Raw genomic sequence first — 20,619 nt, 5'->3', positions numbered from 1 at the left:
TCCATGAGTTTACATAGACAAATTGCCACCATCAATGCTGAATCTAAAAGATAGTCATTTCTAACCGATGAATAATTTCTAATATTTGTAGTGTTAAATCAGCACTTTCGATGAAAAAAGATTAAATCACCAAAAATCGTAAGATATAAAATTAAAACTGTAATTTGATAATATATATGATCAAAATTATAAAAACACAAACATATACGATAAAAATGTAAGTTTTTTAAAAAATAAAATAAAAATCTAGGGAGTGATCAAAGTGGTATTTGGCCTAAAGGAATGAATCCACTTTCTTGCACCATCTGACAAACCACATGCCAAAGTAGAGATGTCCAGGCTCCAGAATCTTGAACCCACAAACATTACATGATCCACATGGAAATCAAAGAATATGACCAGTGAAACTGTGCCCCACGCATTCACACCACATCTGACTCAGATTCTCTCCAAAAAATATATATATGATAAAGAAACACTTACCCATTATAAATAATATATATATCCATCTGCACACTCTACATTCCCTCTAAAAACTCTGATCAATATCACCTTTTTTCTTGATTCTGCGAGAAAACCCGAATAACACAACATCTTTTTTGTTTTCTAGGAAGGACGGATCTTGAGATTCTTCGTTGATGGTGGCAATTCTTGATCTTTGGAATCCAGAAATTTTATCATTTTAAACAGAATCCCATCTCTGTAAGTGCTCTGTTTTCTTCTTCTCTTTTATCATGCTCATAGTTTCAAATGTTACGCAATGAAAGTTTACACATATTTTTTCACAAAGTCTGGTTGAATCAAAACTACTGGGAAAGACTCGGTATATACCTCCCTCTGGCAGAAAACAAGAAACAAAACATGCTGAAATAAAAGTCAAGCGATAAAAAAAGGCTTCAAGACCAACTGAACTGTCTGTGAGTAATCAAGATATTTCTTGAATCAGGTTACTTTCATGTTTGGAGGCAACAGTGGCCACTGAATAAACGACATAGGAAGAAAATCCAAGTTTTTTCACTGATATGGTATCAGGGAAGGAAACAGACATGTCTGAAAGGACGCTTAATCGAGATATGCGAAAGCAGATTGGGTGCATGAATGGCATATTTCAGTTCTTGGACCCGAATCATTTTCTTGCAGGTCGGCGTGTAAATGGCCGCAACCATAAAAGACTAATCCAAGGTTTTTCCATTTTTTTTATGGTTACAGAAAGCTATGAGCCAACTTACTTGCACTCATGGTCTATTTTTTGAATAAATTTCGATTCTTCTGCAATCTTAATGTTATTTATGGCGAGCCATTACGAAAGGAGAAGGTCTCTGTTTCACCAATCTATGTTGGTGAGATAGATTAATTCGCGTTATATTTGTATTGAAAAATAATATTTTTAACATTAAAAATAATATTTTTCATGAATTGTTATAAAATTTATCCGTGATATGATCCATTCTACTCATTAAATTCCTCATAAACTAAAACATAGCTGCTGATTCTGTGCTTCCAGGTGCTCAACACCACATGGATTCTAAAAATGCATCAAAAGCTGTGATGGTAAGATTCTGCAGGGTATTCTTTTGTTTTCTTGGAGAACGAGATACAGAAATTGGTCAAAATTCATTAAGGTTAGTTGTCACCACCTTTATTTAATTTGGACAAGCCTAATTAAATAACTTACATTGGCAGGAAGAAGATTTGGAGGTGCAGAAGGAGAAATCGAGGAGTTCCATGGAATCGTCCCGACCCTCTTATTCATCATCATCTTCTTGTTCATCTACGTTCTCATCACTCGAGTGTAACGGAACAGTTAAACAAGAATTACTTTCTCCGAGACAAACCGGTATGCCTGAGACGCGATCACAGATCACAGCCATGAAAGAGCCGAAATCCCATGAACTTCAAGATGTGGTGAAGGACTCATTGTACAAAAAAACACATGGATTGTCGATAAAATGCCCAGCCAAAGATGAAATAAGAGGCCGTGTCTTGAAACACGTCGACTCTCCCAGGCCTTTGGAGCTGCCCAGATATGTGAAACCGAAAGCCATGAGTGCTGAGGGATCAACTCGAGTTCTTGCCAAGCTCCAGGATCGCACAAACAGCTCCAAGGATGAGAGGATGGCACTTCCTCGCCTCTCTTACGATGGAAGAGAATCACGAGAGATATCGAAGTCAATGATGAAGCTCAAAGAACTCCCAAGGTTATCATTAGACAGCAGAGCAAGTACCACGAAGTGTTCAGCACTCGAGACCAGATTGGATCTTTTGGGCTGTGACTTGCACGTGAAAAATGATAAATGGATCGAAGAATCCCAATCAAACCAAGAACCGGGAAGCCACAATCGATCATCCAGTTTAGTAGCAAAGTTAATGGGTTTGGAATCTTTCCCAGATAATGCTGCATCCAGTGATGGTGGGATCACAAACATCAATAGATGTCCCAAAGAAGATTTTGTTTCAAGCTCGTCCCAAACAGCAGAGAACAGCAACCAAAATCACTTTTCTTACTCCCCACGAATTACACGGAATGATCCTGCCTCACCACGATTGCCTTCTTCCCATTCTGATTGGAAACCAAGCACCCGTTCAAGGTTTCCATTGGAACCTGCTCCATGGAGGAACCAAGATTCTAATAATGATTCTCCCAAGGTGGCTTCCCACAGTAGGACAGCTTCGACAAATATCCAGCATCAATCTTCTTCAGTTTATGGTGAACTTGAGAAGAGAATAACAGAACTTGAATTCAAAAAGTCTGACAAGGATCTGAGAGCTCTTAAACGGATACTCGAAGCAATGCAAAAAACAAGAGGCGGATTGGAAAATCAAAGAGGAGAGTATGTTCAATTCACATCACGTACAAGGACGTATAGTTTAGATGAAAGCTGCTCTGATCGGAATTATTGCTTGTCAATGTGGCATGATAAAAAGAATCATCAACAAGCTTTTACCATTAACGAGCATAGCCTTCCAAAGATAAGAGATTCTTCAATTGTGATCATGAAACCACCAACAATAATGGACAGAGAGAAACTTTCGAGATCAACTCAGGTTTCCAGAATAGCAATACAGCATTTGCATAGATTTCAAAATCAAGACTCTAGAGGGTACAGGGATAACTCAGTTCACAAACAAGCAGCAGAAGATTCGAAAGCAAGGGCAATTGATTTCAGTGTCTCAAGTCCACGTGATCCTTCCATCGGAAAGAAGATCATTAGGAGAACCTCAAAAGTTGAGCAAACCTTAAAAGCATCTCCACGGATGATGTTGAAAAGTTGTAATACTTTTGGAAAGAGTTCTGAATGCGTGAGCCAGAGATTAACAGAGAATCGAGGCAGGATAGAAAAACAACCCCATCGCACAACCCCATCACCAGATTCAGGCAGGGTCAAAAGGCACTCCATTAAGAAAGTCGTAGAAAAAGGTTCAAACGCCGGGGAACTCAACATAAAATCAACAAATCTGCGATTAAGTGATGATAAATTTAGTGAGCGAAGCACCGAGACAAGATATTCAAGTAACCAGGGTGATACAGCTTCTATAAAGTCCAAAGACAACATTAGCCTATCCTCACAGATGGCAACAGAAGTCACAGGCATCGTTAGTTCTATTAACACAAATACCAAAACACATGAGGTAAGAAAAGATAGAGATACAAAAACTTAATATAATTATTGATTTGTTATTTTGCACTCAGTTTACTAGCTTTCATTTTAGTCACCCCAGAATTCAGTGGCAACATTGATCGAACACATGCCATCAGTCAAAGTTGCAGCAACCATGATGGAACAACCAAGTCCAGTCTCGGTTCTTGATACCACAATTTATGAAGAAGATTCACCATCTCCCATTAAGAAGATATCAACAGCTTTTCAAGGTATTGTTATCTCTTCAGAGTAGCATAAACAGAAACTGAAATGGACAGTAAACTTCACATGATAAAAACATATGAATTAACAAGTTTCACTTGTATAATACACACCTCATATGTATAATCGGATGTATGATTATTATATTTTTTTTATTCGCTTTGTCCTCCTACCTGTACAGAAGATGAAAGTTCGTATCCTGATGAAGCTCTATGGAATCTAGAGAAACTTAATCATTTCCCACTTGATCATTGTTACGAGCACAATCAAAAGAAGCTAGAAAACATAAAGGACTTGATCCATGAGCTTAGATGGTTGAAAACCAAACCTGACGAAGCTACGGCAAAGCAAACTGCATCAGTGGATGTGAGCCCAAATCAGGATCACAAATACATTAATAAGATGATACTCACTTCAGGACTTCTCGAGGACATGAACTTCATCTCTTCAACCGATCAGCTCCATTCCTCATCCCATCTGATCGATCCAAATATGTTCCACATCCTCGAACAAACTGAGGAAACCATGGACGGGCCTAGTGGAGAACTCAACAGAAAGAGTGATTGGTTACAGTCAAGTTGTAGAAGCCATAGAAAAGTTGTTTTTGATATGGTAAATGAGATATATGCCCGCAAAATTGCTGCAGATGGATCATTCGCCCCAGATAGGAAAAGGGTAAGCCCGGAATTCCTCATAAAGGAATTATATCTGGAAGTGGACCGGCTGCAGCAGAAGGCAGAAAGCAATCTTGATGAAGATGGGCTGATCAGAATCTTAAATGCAGATATGATGTATCAATCGGATGACTGGGTAGACTACGGTGTTGAGTTTCCAGCCTTGGTGTTGGATATCGAACGATTGATCTTTAAAGACTTAATTAACGAGGTAGTTACGAGTGACACTATGGGTCTGCACAACTGGCCAAAGAAACATTGCAGGCAACTGTTCAGAAAGTAGAAGTTATGCTTACCCTCTTTGCTACTAAATTTTTCTGTCTTCTATGTAAAACACAATGTCAGATGTATATATCATTAATATATCTCTAGAATTGAGTAAATATCTCACTTACTTTAAATACTACTATGCTTCATGTCTAAGCTTCGGTTCTTTTTCATCATTACCAGAAGACACGACATTTTCTGATTCTCAGTAGTACCAGGTGCTTCACAGAAAAGTGATCATATCATACAACTTTTGCCAACTACCACAAGGCTAGGGCGAACAGTATTAAGATGTCGAATGAGCATTGATATTGCTTGTTGCTACAATATAAACACACGAGATAACTAATAGATGCAAAGATAAATGAAATGATATTGGAATTGGTTACCCTTTTGAATTATCCTTTTCACGCCCTGCAAGATGGAAGATCCATCAAATCTCTGATTTTGGAATGAGAAATGGACTACCACCCAGAGGTTCTGTAAGCATACACAATAACCTGCAGAAACTTGTTCTCGAAAAAATGATAATCAAGAGTTAAATTTTTCATACACAAACAAAAACATGATTGGAACGTAAATATGGGGCTCCTGTATTGTCACAAAATAAGGTAGGAGGCCGGTGCACATAGAAACCGATCTCATGTGATAAATAACACATAAAACTTCTTCAACTGCATTTGCTCTTGTATCCAGCCTCGGCGGAGGAGCGCGGAACTGATTTTGATCAATTAAATGCTATGAAATAAAATTTTAACCAAGACATATTAAATATGTTGTGTTAGAACAACATCTGTACCTAATGCGGTTGCAATCAGTCCGAGAACGCTGTGAAGTTAGGAGGAAACCACGTTCGAGAAATAAGTGATGACAAATTGAGCCATTCAAGAACTTACAAACTCCTCTTATAACTTATCGATGTAACTGCATTGGTGTATGCATAAATTGGAACAATGTATTCACAGAAATGAGTAAATGACACATGGGGACGAGTTGTAAAGTCAATAAATGGAGAACCATCAACAAGAGATAGAGTTTCAGATGGAATTAGGGGTGCGACTGCATTCTTTGCACCAGTCATGCCAAGTTCGTCAAGAGTTAGCAATGTGCCGATGTCATAGAAAAAGGCCCTCTGAAGTGGGAACGACCTCCGCTCCCAAAGATTGATGTAGAGAGCCAAGATCTTTGACGGAAAAATTACTGGCTACTTTCAAGAAATCAGGATGACTACCTGTTATAAATATGTTATCATATATACATCTTCATGTAATGTCCCATGGAGAAAAACAATGCTAATATTCAATTGTTCAGAGACCAGTTGTTAAATAAGGCGAGACAAAAAAATATTTGTATCATTGCAGGCTTAGTAATTGCCACAAAATGAGCTTCGTATTTATAAATTTATCTGTTGAGCCACCTAGATTTCTCTCGCTCAAAATATCCATTTGCTGTGTATGTATATTCAACTGAACTCGAGATAAATTCCCAAGCACCATTCAACAAAAGTGCATTATGTTCAGCATCTACGGCCAGTTTCTCAAGGGGATCTTTGAGAGCTTGGTTACAATTGAAGGTTCAAGTGTCGGCGACAACGGATGTTTTCCAGTGAGGTTGGTGAATTTACCGTTCTAGGACTCCTAACACGAGCTGGGCGAGACTGGTTGAGATTGGGATCCATGGCAAGAGCAGGAGTGGAGCCTGAATTATCATCCATCAACATTCTTTTGAAGTCTGTGAGTTCATAAAAAATTCATAGTAGGAAACACGAATTTGTAGTTGCAATTAAAACCATATGAACAATAAGGTCCTCTTCATGAATTGGATTTTGGTCAAGAGCCAATCCATCTGCAATTGAAAGAGTACCCTTCAAATTCTTGGCTGGCTTGGCCATAAGGGAGATGACTGGATCCTCAAGAATTGGCAAAGCTAAGAGTAAGACGTACCCAGGCTTCTTATGAGGTTTACCACCTAGACTTACACTAACAAGAATCTGGTCAATACCTCATAGTATGGATTGGATTGACTTTTGCTCTTGCAGTTTCAAGAGATTGTGATGCTGGAGTTAGAATTCTATCGACAATATTTGATACAAGGCCAAGACAGATGAAAGTTGATGAATTTGGTTTTCTCCTTAAAATATTCACCGAGCTTCCCATTCAAGAAAATATTTCATGTCTTTTCTTCAACAGCAGCACGGCGCTGTGCTTTTATTAACAACGATAAAACATACAATCTGGGTTGCTTTCTGCTGCTTCTGATTTCTTTACAGCTTCCCCTAATTCAACAGGTACCTCAGGGAGACACTGGTTTGGATAACAGAAGAATTAAGCTTACATTAAGCCTCTCACTTCTGAGAATAAATTGATATATATACACACACACAAAAAAAAGGAGCCAGTTCATTAGAGGAACTGAATCTAGGTGACAAGTGAAAACATAGATCGTTGTATGAACTGAAATTAATGCAAATTTCACACAAATCATCCTTACTTTTCCCATGAGTTAGAAGGCAGAGAAGGTTATCATACGCATATTGGTCCGTTGTATTACATGAAATACACATATGTCGAGAACTAAGTTGGATCAGAAAATATCAGTTGAAGGCAACAAGTCGTCCGGAAAATACATTTCAGGTCCTTAACCTCCTTGTCCAAACTTAGATTCGTCTAAGTTGACACAAGACGGGTGATTATTGAGATATGGCAAAAAAAAAAGGAACAACGCCCACATTCGTGGAGCTAGGATGACCTCGAATTCAAGTAGTAAGCAGCAACTGGTCTGTCGCAGCTCACAAATTTGTTATGAAGAGAAAATGCATTCCTCGGTAGTTAAATTTCAACTTCCGTCCTATCCTACCAATGTCATCGGATGAATAGAAGTGGGAGCGTGCAGTTGCTTTACATTTTCTAACTTCAGATTAGTCACAATGGAAATCAAGACTACAAGCTCACTGAAAAAGAAGAATGGAAGATGGATAAGACATGTCTATAGTTCTCAAATGGACAAATTACATTCCAAACACAGTAAGATGTATCACTCGAAATGCAAGTTACAGGGGCATGTAACTAATATTGTTGAAAACTTTTCCACACAAAAAATTCAAACATTGTAATGCAAAGAAAGAGATTATTTAAAACTCGCAGAATACCACTGTCGATCTTTCAAGTATAAAAGCATGATATGATCAACTATCAAACTCTAGACTCGCGGGATGTGAGCGCCAGAAGAGCGCGAGATTACCATCCCAAATCCAAATAAATGTTTCTTATAAACATCAATGAAACAGTAGTCTCACAAGTCACAAACACTGAATATACAATAGACAATTGCATGCTCACACACGTTCCTACTCATGCCTCAACGTCTCTAAACCTCAAACCAATTGATATATCTAAAATCAACTTTATTTCATCACGTCCCGGTCAATGCCTCCTAACTTCTGGCAAAAATGCAATTTAAATGGGTATAAAGATAATAGCAATAGCAGCAGCAGTAAGTCAGTAACAGCGTGATCTGATCCAATGGCGATCTAAGATTCTACCAAGATGTAAACTAAACTTCGAAAAGTAATTCTAAAAAATGTAACTTTTTAAGAACCAAACAGATTTGTGAAATCAACTCTCACGTTAAGCCAAAAACATGTCAATTCAAAGTTCGCGTATGGCCACCTTTGATATCAAATCATTCTCAGATTATCGATCATAAACACAATCCACAAATTTTCACAACAAAATTAATGGAACAAATCAAATGGCCCAACCATTTGTAACTCATCCATACATCCCATCAACATACATAATCCAAAAGAATCAAAACCCATTTGTCAGCCAGATGAATAAACATTCAGAAAAGAAGAAAAGGAGAAATTATATGGCTGTAACAAGATCATATACATACATACATACATACATACATATATATATATATATACATACATATATATATATATATATATATATATATATATATATATATATATATATACTATATACTATTATATTAAGGCTGAGCACTTTACAAAAACGGCCAAGGAGGACACCATCTTTTTTCTCCAGTTTTACTCTTATATGCTACTAATATTACACTTTTGTTTTTTTGTTTTTTTTTAATTTCAACACACATTTTTTTTTTATTTTTTTTATTTCAATCATTCAAATATCAATTTAGTACCTTCCATAATTTATCAATTTTTACTTTAGTCCTTCGATAATGATAAAAAAGATTATACACACTTAATGCGTGTGCAGAGTAACTAATATTCAAATAATGTAATGAATAATCAAAATCGTAATTGCAAAAATTACCATGTACTCATTAAAAAAAATCGTACAAAAATTGGAATCGTAGTTGATGGGCCCACGATCATTGAATTTGTCACTGAGCACGTGGCTTCTGCAAGTTGCACGTTGTCGTGTAAGATGTGGTCCGCACCAAAACTCGACACGTGTACATATCACCTACAATTCCACGTGGCAGCTTCCGAAAGTGCAACTTGAATCGCTAGTCCAGTCCACCTCGGATTTCATTTTCATTTCGGACACCGTCCAACTTGACATTCAATCGTTCTGCTTTGAAGTACCGTTTGAATCGTGACATGAAAGATAAGTAATATTTTTTAATAATAAAATATATAAAATGATAGTTAATATAATGTTTGATTTAATTGATTAATTTGATTAAATTTGAGATAATGTAATATTATCGTTTTGTTTTTTTTGAAAATATTAATAAAGTATTTATAATTTCATTTATTAAAGGTAATATTATAATTTCAGTTCAATGATTTAAATATTGTGAGGTAAATCATTGATGATTTGAGTGATGCAAAATAAATGAATGGTAGAAAGATAAATAATATAGTGTATCAAACATGAGATTAGATTGGATAAAAATATGGATAAATAATATAGCGAACTAAACGGTACCTAAACGTCTTATCTTTGTTGTAAGGCAGTGAGCCAATTTTCGCAATGTTCTCTCGACAATTAAATATGTGTTTGATTTCTTTTATATTGATTATTTTTTTACAATTTGGACTAATACAAAAAATATTTTATATTTTCTGGGCTTACAAGTGTTTTTCGTACGAAATTTGATACAAAATATCGAAAATTTGAAACAAATATGATATTTCAAGATTAAATATTTTAAAACTGACGCTAATATAAATATCCAAACATATATCCTACACATCCATCTATTTTTATCATAGGAATCTCTTAGAAGATAAAAATAAAAAATAATAATGAAAATGTTATTGTGAACGAGGTTTTTGTGTTGTTTTGACATTGATTTATTTGTTTTGGGAATATGAACCATCGAATGCCCAATCGACATTTGTCAATTAACACCAAATTGCTTATTTATTATATATATACTCCACTTGATATAATATTATATTTTTTATACAATGTTTTTCCCATTTCTATTGGTTATGATACAATATAGCATATAACAATGTTTTGATAATATCGATACACGATATATTATAAGTAAAAATTTGTGTGAGATGGTTTATGAGTAGTATTTATGAGACAGATCTTTTATTTAGATTATTCATGAAAAAGTATCACTTTTTATGCTAAGAATATTATTTTTTATTTTGAATATAGGTAGGCTTAACCCGTCTCACAGATTATGATCCGTGAGACGGTCTCACATAAAACTCACTCATTATTATATGTACCTTTAAAATTATCCGTTAAAATACCGAAACGACCTTACTCGAAAGGTTAATTTAGCTAATGATAAACAATTTATGAAAAATCATGTGTAAACATTCTTAATTTTTTTCCCCTAATATTCGGAGAAACTGTGAAGAAAATGAAAAATGTAAAAAAAAAATATTATTCAAATTATTATTTTTTTTTTTTTGAAAAATGAAATTTATTAATATCTAATATGATCTTTAAATGAAGGCAAAAACTTGTGTGAGACGGTCTCACGGGTTGTATTCGAGAGACGGATCTCTTAGTTGGGTTATCCATGAAAAAGTATTATTTTTTATGCTAAGAGTATCACTTTTTATTATGAATATGAGTAAGGTTGACACGTCTCACAGATTAAAATCCGTGAGACGATCTCACATAAGACCCACTCTTAAATGATTGTAAATAAGTAGTTGGAGAGGCCTGTTTGGTATTCCACCTAGAAAACCGGCTGTCTCAACCACGTGGCAGAGTGCAAACTCGTCTCCTGTCGCCACGTGTTGGTTTTCTGACAGAACTACGTAACGGTTGAATGACCCTTTTCGTCATTTCAGTCTCTCTCCTGGAATCAAGATCCCTCTTCCATTTCACCTCTTCATCCAACAATCTCTCTCCCTTTTTCCTCTCCGTTGCCTTGCTCTATATCGCCGGCCTTTTTTCTTCGTATCAAAATCACTTAAAGATAGGATTTTTTGTTGTGTCAGAGTCCCGAAAATCCGGATTTTTATTTATTGTTCAGTTTGAAAACATGCTGTTTTGTGCGTTCAAATTCGCGCGGAATTTCTTGGTTTTTGAAGAACCCGCCTGAATTTTGATTCGGAGGTGTGTTTTACCATATCTGTGTTTGGCGAATTCTTTCAAATCTTTTTTTCTGGGTTTTCTTTCTCTTGCTTGAGTTATGGATAAAGTTCAAGAAAATGGGGAGAAATTCCATCTTTCTTTACGGGTGAGCGGGGTTGGAAGAGATCTGCAGCATAAATTCACGAGACGTGGTATTGAGGAGGAAGACGATGAGATAGAGTTGAGTCTAGGGCTTTCATCGAACGGTAGATTTGGTGTGGACCCGGCAAGAAAGAAGCTGAAGCGTTATTCTTCGATTTCGGATTTGGTTTCCCCAGTTGAGGCTGCGTCTGATAATGTGGGTGACACACAACAACCCCGTTTGGCCGCATTGGAGAGCTACGGCCTGCCGTTGATGAGGGCCTGCTCTCTGCCGTCAGAGGCGGCGGAGGAGGAGGTCCGCCACCGCAGGGAGCTGCAGTCGATGCGGCGGATGGAGGCGAGGAAGAAGAGGTTGGAGAAGTTGAAGAATGTGAGAGTTGTGAAGGATAAGGAGAGCGGTCTGGAATCTGAAAATGGTGACTTTCAAAGGGTTTGCAATGAGAATTGTAATGGAATGGAAGGGTCCGTTGGATCACTGGGGAGTGTTTCATCTGGAGTTTCTGAAACTCAGAGCCCGCATATAAATGGTATATATATTACATTTCATATATTTGTAATTTTTAATCTTTTTTTCTTACTGCCATGTCTAAATTATGCACTTCAACTTTTGTTTTTTTTGTTTTTTTTAAAGTATGTTGAATTTCCGCATTGGGTCCATATTAGTGAACAGATGCCATTTCGGACTTATTCTTCTTATGTGATTATGATGAACAAAGTTGGGTGATTTTGGAGTTTGAAAGCATGGTTTTTTGTTGTTGTAGAATATGTAAGATCCAGCGCATGACTCAAATCTTTTGAATCTGTGTAGTTAAGAATAACAGGAACATTGTTGCTTATCCGCCTCGAGAAGAAATAAGTGTTTGTTTGAACTTTGTTTGAACCCTGTGTATTCACATTTTCTGTTAGCCGCATGAAGCGGACAACTCTACTCTTCAAGATCATTTCATTGATGCAGCATTATAAATTTGGCGGCTCCTTTTTTTTTTAGTAAACCATATTATCATGAAGAATATACTTCGTTAGGTGTTTGTCGATGTATTGTCTTGTAATGAGATCGTTTTCTACATCTGGAAAATCGTGCGTGATCTTGATCTTTTATTATTTGAGCTAGTTAAACCAGTTAGGTGAACCTCATATAATCGTTGAAAGGCAACTTTTTGGCTAAATTTACTCTAAATCTATGTGAGATTTCACGTATCCTATATATTATAACAGGAAAACAAAATGCAGAGGTGAAGAGCCCTTCTAGCATTCAATCATCCCCGGCTGGTCAGATGGAACATAAACCTGGTGATAAGGGTACAACAGATGGTGCAAAAGAAAAGCTCAAGAACGTCACGCTCGATATGCCTTACGTATCCACAAAATGGGATGGAATAAATGGCAACAAAATCGACGGATTTCTATACGGATACAAAAAGGGGGAGGAAGTCAGAATCTTGTGTGTTTGCCACGGTCTTTTCCTTTCACCAGCCGAATTCGTGAAGCACGGCGGAGGTGGTGATGTGGAGAACCCTTTGAAGCACATAGTTGTTAACCCCTCTCCTCTTTTGTAACTATCATTTTTTTTTTATTGTGAATTATGGCGGAGGCGGTGGTGGGAAGGTTAGGTTGGAGCTTCTGGATTTAGTTTCCGCTGGAAAGTTTCCAACTTTCTCGTACTTGATGAAGAAACATGGTTCCCGAAGGGAAAGACTTTGGTCTTAAGAACGACAAGTCTTTTTATTTATTTGGAGCAAGTGTTTTTATTGGTCGATCCAAGGGTTGACCAGTTCCAGGAATTCGTTCTAAATTTCATGTATTTATGCTTAATCTTTGGAAGATTGGTATTGAAAGGTCTCCTGTAATCTTTAAAATGAACTAGTATTTGCTCATAATTATTCACTCTCCCAAAAAATATGTTTTTATTGAAAATAACCCACAATCCATGAATTACGCTGTCATTGTACGGAAACATTGGAATGGATTGGTCTTATATTCATAATGTTAAGTTCGGGAAAGTATAAATTTCCACCTCTTCTCTGGTGCATTCTGTACGCATTTTCAAAGGGTTTCGAACTACTATAAAATACATGTCAATCCAAGTCCACGAATTTTCAAAATGATTCGACGTTAAGTCACACACCTCAGAACAGAATAAACTACGTGTGCCATGCAGAAGTCTGGGCCTTTTTTTATGAAACTAGAGTTGATTTCACAGGCTAGGGATCATGGAAGGAAATCAAAGGAAAAAAACACACTAATCTTTGTTATTTTACTTGAGCCAAGAAAAAAAATAGAAACGAGATACAAGTATACAGCACCATAAACAAATATCCGCTTCATTCCGCAGAACATTAGTAAATGAATTCCCCCTTCATCTAAGACTCAAGCAAGGGAAAAAAATGGGGGTAAAGGTAAAAGCTACACTACAATATACAAATCGCTAAGAATTCAATACTAACAGCAGCCCAAGACACCCAAAACCACTTCTCCCATAAAAGTGCCGGGTCACAGATACGATTGAACTTTTAACATTCTGTGTCAATAAAATGAGATTCTTCTGTATTTCTAACAAGATGGAGGTTGAAGTTGTTTAAGCCGTCTTACTACCTGCTTCATTGTTGGCCTGCTTGACAGCGAGTCGACAGTACAAACGACTGCCAGATGCAAGACTTCGACCAAATCATCATGCGGACTCGAGTCCCACAACCCATCAGTAAAGAATTCCTTGGCATGTCCCTGCCGTAGAAGCATGCACGCCCAAGCGACAATGTTGAATCCGTTTCCATATGAAGAGAAGGATGGGTCCAGAGCTTTCTTATCTGAAATTAACTCAAGTAACACAACCCCGTAGCTATATACATCAGCCTTGTCAGAGACACGGCAAGTCATGGCGTATTCTGGAGCTACGTATCCAAAAGTTCCTGCCACACCAGTTGTGGCATGAGTTTCGGAAGTCCCCAGTAGCCTAGCTAATCCAAAATCGGATAGATAGGCATTATACTCCTCATCCAGCAGAATATTGCTTGGCTTTACATCACGATGAAGAACACGTGGAACGCATTGGTCGTGTAGGTACGCGAGTGCCCTTGCAATGTCTAAAGCGATCTTGTGTAGTATTCTCCAATCAACTGCTCTGGTGGATCTTTCTTGAATAAACTTCTCGAGATTGCCACCTGGTAAATAATTGTAAACCAGAAACATCTCGGTTTCACTGGCATGATATCCTATCAAAGTAACAAGGTTTCGATGGCGAAGCCTCCCCAGGGTTTTGATTTCTGCATCAAACTGCTGAACACCTTGGAAACGGCCCAATGCAAGGCGTTTTACGGCAACCAGGACACCTGGAGCAACCTCAGCTTTGTATGTTGCTCCAAAACCTCCGCTGCCGATGCAGTTGCTTGCATTAAAACTTGCCGTGGCACAAACAACAATATCAAATGTCAGCGGAACACCGATGTCAGTAAAGGTGATCACTTCCTTTCGGGCAGTTCCACTTACTCGGGACCGTGGTTTCCACTTTCTAGTGTAAAAGAATAGAACAATAAGAGCAAGAAGAACAGACACAATAGCTGCAGCTGATGTTATAGAAGCAATCTCAATTGAGTTGAAGCCTCCATGTTGACTTGTTTCATTTGGACTTGATGATGGAGAAGTAGCATCATTTTGCGAGTTTCTGTGTTGATCAGCAGATGTCGAAGCTAACAACAACAAAGGGCAAGGCTGGAGGAAAGGGTTCCCAAGGAAACTGCTGCATTTGATGGAATTGTTATTCAGAGGCAGAGGTCCAGAAAAATTATTGAATGACACATTAAATGTCAACAGAGAGGTCATATTTGCCACCTTTGCAGAGATCTGCCCAGAAAATTTGTTATTGTTCAGGAGGAGGACCTTCAAGTTCCTCAAATTCTCAAGATCCTTAGGAATTTCACCAAACAGAGAGTTTGAAGACAGGTCAAGAACTTCCAGAGAGTGTAGCTGTGCCAAGCTTGCAGGGATGGAACCATTCAGGTAATTTCCAGCTAAAGAAAGGCCTCGTAGATCCTTTATCTGGCCAAGGTTGCTAGGAATCATACCTTGCAAACGGTTCCAGCTTAAATTCAGAACATGAAGTGACACCAAGTCACTGATGCTGGAAGGAAGACCACCCACCAGTTGATTAGCCGAAGCATCCAGGAGCAGCAGAGACTTGCACGTTGTGCCAATATCTATCGGAATCTGTCCAGATAACCAATTCTCAGAGACGTTAACAATCATACCTCTCATTTGATCACACTTCTCAAAAAATATTCCAGGGAATGATCCATTAAGCTTGTTGCCGCCAGCAAGAAATGCATAAACCGTTTGCTTTCCCAATCTTTCAGATGCAATAGGCATTGACTGCACAAGGTTTGCGAAGTTGTTAGAACCAAAGTTATGGATCACAGGGAAAGTAAAGGCGTCTTCAAAAAATGGCAAAAAAGTTTCAATCTGAGTTCTATAGCCAAAATAGGATATATATGCAGCAGATGGATCATTAGGCTCCTGGGATTCCCCATATGTTGATTGCACTGGTTTACAAGATCCATTAAATCTAGGAATTGAACCAGTTAAAGTATTCCCACTGATATCAAACCGAGTCATACAAGGAACAGGAATTTTGTCAGAGATCTCACCACTAAGTCTATTTGAGCTCAAATCAAGAAAATGCAGTTTCTTGCAACTACCAAACCCCTCGGGGACATGTCCAGAATAAAAATTTTGAGCAAAATTTAACATCTCCAAATTGTCACAAGAACCCCAACTAACGGGCAACAATCCTTCAAGAGTTGCTCGAGGTACCCAGACCAACCTCAAGCTTGAGAGACTAGTAACTTCGGATGGAATTGTGCCTTCATAGAAATTATATTCATCACCAGTATTTGCCAACTTTTCCATTGTGCGACCACCTCCCAGACTTGCGACATTCGGAAGAGGATCCCATAAGCTTGACAACACAAGGACAGATAAATTTGAGCACCCTCCTAGCTCAGATGGTACGGTGCCACTCAAACTGTTTCTCGACACATCCAGCACTTCAAGCTGATTCAGCCGACCAAGTTCACTCGGAATAACATATTCCAACATATTTGAGAACAGCACAAGCGTTTTTAACCAAATACAGTTTCCAAGACTTTTAGGAATACCCTCAGACAAGTAATTCCCTGAGAGCTCCAAATATTCAAGTTTTCCGCAGTTATCCCCAATCTCAAGGGGAATCGGCCCATTGAGTATATTGTAGGACAAGTAAAGCCCCCTTAAATCTTTAAAATTGCCAATAAACATCGGAATTGATCCGTTAATCTGATTCCCAGCTAAATTCAAGACTTCAAGAGCAACACAGGCCGATAGAGAGCTTGGAATCCCCCCAAAAATCTCATTAAATCCCAAGTTAAGAACTTTCAAATTTTTCAAACCATTAAAAAGAGCGGGCAAAGAGCCTGAGATCAAATTCCCTTCAAGGTCAAGATTCTCGAGATTTTCCATGCCCCAAATTTCTGCCGGAATCTCACCACTCAGCTCATTGAAGGGCAGGGACAAAACCCTGAGTTCAGTAAGTTTTGCAATAGAAGGGCTCAGTGTACCCAAAATCTTACCTTTACTTTCCAGACAAGGCCTTCTAATTCCAAACCCGTACAAAGGGAATCGAGCAATTCTAGCACAAGACAAAGAATTGCCTCCACCAGAAACATTCAACGCCACGACCCGGGAACCCGAGTCACAAGAAACCCCGGTCCACGCACAGTGATCCGGTCTATTCAAATCCCAGCTACTCAGCACACCAGAAGGGTCCGAAAGCGAATCCTTCAACTCCAAGAGCACGGATTTATCCGAATCGGAGCCCCAAACAGCTCGCTCCTGAGCTGAAAACAAGACAACACAGAGGAAAACCAAAACCCTCAACGGCCTGTGAAGATGGTGCGCTATCACAAGAAAAGAACGACAACCCATTTCCGAAAAACCAAAAGGGTTCCTCATAAAGCCCCAAGAAAAGCTCGGACCCTCACTTGTCCCCCTCTTTCTTGGAATCAGGTAATGGAGTTCGCTAAAAAAACCCTAACCCTAATTCGGGATTAGCTTTTTCATCTTCAAATTATACTCGTGAAACAGCGTCCACAGAGAGAGGAGAGAGGGAGGAAGAAACAGTGGGGCTGCTCTTTGTTTGTTCTCCTTTGACAAAACGCGTCGCTACGCATTTTCATTGTCTCTGTCATCTCTTGTAATAATTTTCTTTTTCTTATTTATGTTCCACCATTTTTATATTTCAGAGAATTCTTGGTCAGCCTGGACTACGATGACTACAGATTGGACTTTCCCGAGTTAACGCATTTTCTTCTTATTATATTTTAATAATACGATTTTTTAAATAAATATTTTGAATACCTGAATTTATATATATTTTTCTTCGTCGTGTACTGTAATCATAATGGGCATTCCATTACCGATCGAATCGAATTTTACAAAATCGAAAATACTAATTTTTCTGTTTATTTAACTGAATCGAATAAATTTTTCCTCAAAGTCGGATATAAAGCGAATTCAAAATCGATTACAAAACCCAAACTACGACAATGGAAAACCAATGCCGAATAACAAATAATCTAAGATTTAATATCGATTTCGAAGAAAATCGGTTATTTAAGTTCGTCCACATTATTTGTCAAAAAAAATTGTTTTCGTGAAATAAAAATCGAAGATTCAGATTAATCGAATCAAATTTTCAAATTAAATAACTTGGTTGGGCTATTTTGGTTCTACAAGAAAAATAATTGCACATGTGTTTTCATATGTCTAGATTTTTTATTTTTTAGCTGGAGGCGAAATATTTGTTAAAATTAGATCTTGAATTCAAAAAACCGTCTTAAATTTGAGACCTAGCTCTCAAACTCGGAAAATTATGTAAATTTATATCATGTTACCAGTAAAGTATGACCAATAAGCATGTATAGAATATCAAACAAATGGTTGAGGACAAAAAATTTGGTGAGACCGTTTCACGAGTCAATTTTTTCAGACGTATCTCCGACCCGACCCAATTTAAAAAAATATATTCATTTTTATGTCGAAAAATTTTAATTTCATAATAATTATTAATTGGATTAATCCTTATCACTAGAGATTGAGTAATGGACAAAAACTTGTGTGAGACGGTCTCACGGGTCGTACTTGTGAGACGGATATCTAATTTGGGTCATCCATGAAAAAATATTGTTTTTATGCTAAGAGTACTACTTTTTATTGTGAATATGGGTAAGGTTGACCCGTCTCACATATTAGTATCTGTGAGTCGGTCTCATATGAGACTCACTCTTGAGTAAGTACCGAAATATATCTTATGTGGGGAGGTGAAAGCTACCGTTAGCCGGTCAGTTAAGGCATTAGCCCGTCAATGGAGTTGGTGGGCCCAGGACAAAAGCCGCTGGCAATATTGGATTTTTCAATTTTGGGTTTGATTTTGATGGACTCAATTATTAATTTCACAAGTTGACATGGTCGAGGGCCCATCAATCTTTCACCCCACCAAAACTACACGAAAACATTTGATTCTATTCTTAATATATATGCTTTAAAATGTTAAAATAATTGGTAAAAAGGGTCATTTTTTAGAAAGATTGGAAAATCTAATCTTTGAAATTGACCACTCCTACTTGCAAAAAGCTACTTTCTTTTTCCTTTTATTTATTGAGTTTTTGCGTTGGACATGTGATGAAAAAAACATTGGTTATGTCCACGAAGTTCCCCTCCAAAAATTCCCCTCCATTTCCTTCAACATCAAGATCCCATTGTTTTTAGTCCCACCTCTTTTGTTTAACCACGTCTACAATTTGCTATCATTTTCCATATCAAATTGTGCTTGATTCCAATTGAAAGGAATATTTTATTTTTAATTAATCTTTGTCTTTTACATAATTTGAAATATAAGTGTTTGTATTTTGAGATTTATTTGACCTAATCTAATCTTAGTATTTATCCTACGTGATTTGTTTTTGGATAGTCTATCCCTAAGATATAGTATCCTAGATTTGAATAAGAGTTTTATTCCTAATAAACTCTTATTTTTATGTTTGTAAGATTGATTTTATGGGAATATAATTAGGTCAAAATATGGTTGAAACATATATAATAGATATTCAGAAAATCAGAATGGTGGAGCTGCTGGAGTTTTCCTAAGCATTCACAAGTTCAGTATTGAAGACTTTCATGTGAAGAATTTGTGTGATTGATTCACATATTTACCGTGTTGCTGATTGGTGTTGACGACGTTCAAGAACAACACTGCATGAAGTGTTGGTTGAAAAGTGGTTTCGTGTGGTTTAAGCAATATGATTCTTTTTGTCTCATGCATATAGTATTTACTTTGATCTTTTGATGTATTTTAATTCCTTGAAGTGTCAATGAATTTAGTTTTGTTAATCTCACTAGTTTTATTGCATAAACGATTTAATATTTTTCTAATTAATTTTTTTCATGAGGCATTGCACAAGTATTCGTACTTGTGCATAATTTAAATATGATGTTTATTTATTAAAGTTTACGTGTGTGTTAAATAATTAATTTCCGCTGCATATTGTGTGCTGGTGTTGACAAGCACAACACTAACTTCTGATTCACACATCATAATTTATTTCATGTTCGTTCATGATCAACAACACCCTTTTACCAATCATAGGATGGTTTTGGTTTGCTTGATAAGAAGCCGATGAATAATCGACTACCATAACTCGATTGTTCCAAATTTAATCTATTTCGAATCATCGCATATGACTAACATTGTACACTTACCAAGTGTGGCAAAACTATACATACTAGAATTCGATGGAATTTGGACTTGTGAATATCGTTTCATATGGTTGGTGGAATGTGATTTTAAAGAGAATCTGACGAAAATTCATTAAATTTATTGAGATCCTTTCAAAACTGCTGAGGTTAAAAATCGATGTTGCGGCAATTTTAAGGAACTTCAAAATGGAGGTGCTGGGAGCAACAACAAGCATTATCAGATGGTCGGGCTAGGTGGTGTTTGTCGACCAAGTGGCCAAGTGGGCATTTAATGTTGGTGCAGACTCTTTTGATTGGATGAGCCGAAGAATTTGAATTGCAAACGTGTGGTCTTCAAAATGAATTGGCAGGGAACGTGTTTAAAAAGAATACGCGTTTTTAACG

The 20,619-nt window shown here is 37.3% G+C and overlaps 3 protein-coding genes and 1 long non-coding RNA gene across 7 annotated transcripts; 2 read left to right on the top strand and 2 right to left on the bottom strand.

The window, feature by feature from the left end:
- Positions 1–536: 536 nt before the first annotated feature.
- On the top strand, positions 537–4,960 carry LOC140823544 (protein LONGIFOLIA 1-like). Of its 2 annotated transcripts, none has more exons than XM_073184945.1 (6): positions 537–702; positions 947–1,182; positions 1,505–1,551; positions 1,684–3,630; positions 3,721–3,871; positions 4,045–4,960. In XM_073184945.1, the coding sequence occupies exons 2-6, from the start codon at positions 1,023–1,025 to the stop codon at positions 4,818–4,820; spliced, it is 3,081 nt and encodes a 1,026-aa protein (XP_073041046.1). In that variant the 5' UTR covers positions 537–702; positions 947–1,022; the 3' UTR covers positions 4,821–4,960. The 2 variants fall into 2 exon arrangements, with proteins under 2 accessions (XP_073041046.1, XP_073041045.1); XM_073184944.1 differs by having other exon boundaries at positions 3,712–3,871.
- Positions 4,545–8,038, bottom strand: LOC140823545 (uncharacterized). 3 transcript variants are annotated; one of them, XR_012116233.1, is made up of 3 exons: positions 5,604–8,038; positions 5,194–5,521; positions 4,545–4,780 (listed from the first exon to the last, which is right to left on the bottom strand). It is a non-coding gene; the product is annotated as an uncharacterized lncRNA (long non-coding RNA). The 3 variants fall into 3 exon arrangements; XR_012116232.1 differs by having other exon boundaries at positions 5,194–6,035; positions 6,429–8,038; XR_012116231.1 differs by adding an exon at positions 4,933–5,025 and having other exon boundaries at positions 4,643–4,780; positions 5,194–8,038.
- A 3,022-nt stretch (positions 8,039–11,060) lies between these two features.
- Positions 11,061–13,330, top strand: LOC140823543 (ninja-family protein AFP3-like). Its single transcript, XM_073184942.1, has 2 exons — positions 11,061–11,981; positions 12,670–13,330. The coding sequence occupies exons 1-2, from the start codon at positions 11,411–11,413 to the stop codon at positions 13,008–13,010; spliced, it is 912 nt and encodes a 303-aa protein (XP_073041043.1). The 5' UTR covers positions 11,061–11,410; the 3' UTR covers positions 13,011–13,330.
- Positions 13,331–13,680: 350 nt separating this feature from the next.
- Positions 13,681–17,772, bottom strand: LOC140823542 (LRR receptor-like serine/threonine-protein kinase RPK2). The gene has a single exon (XM_073184941.1). It carries the CDS (start codon positions 17,431–17,433, stop codon positions 14,005–14,007), a length of 3,429 nt encoding a protein of 1,142 aa, XP_073041042.1. The 5' UTR covers positions 17,434–17,772; the 3' UTR covers positions 13,681–14,004.
- Positions 17,773–20,619: the final 2,847 nt, after the last annotated feature.

Source organism: Primulina eburnea, chromosome 2 (assembly GCF_022965805.1).
Source record: "Primulina eburnea isolate SZY01 chromosome 2, ASM2296580v1, whole genome shotgun sequence".
Taxonomy (NCBI): domain Eukaryota; kingdom Viridiplantae; phylum Streptophyta; class Magnoliopsida; order Lamiales; family Gesneriaceae; genus Primulina; species Primulina eburnea.
The sequence above is the reverse complement of the archived record's forward strand: the minus strand, read 5'-3'. Positions and strand labels throughout refer to the sequence as shown.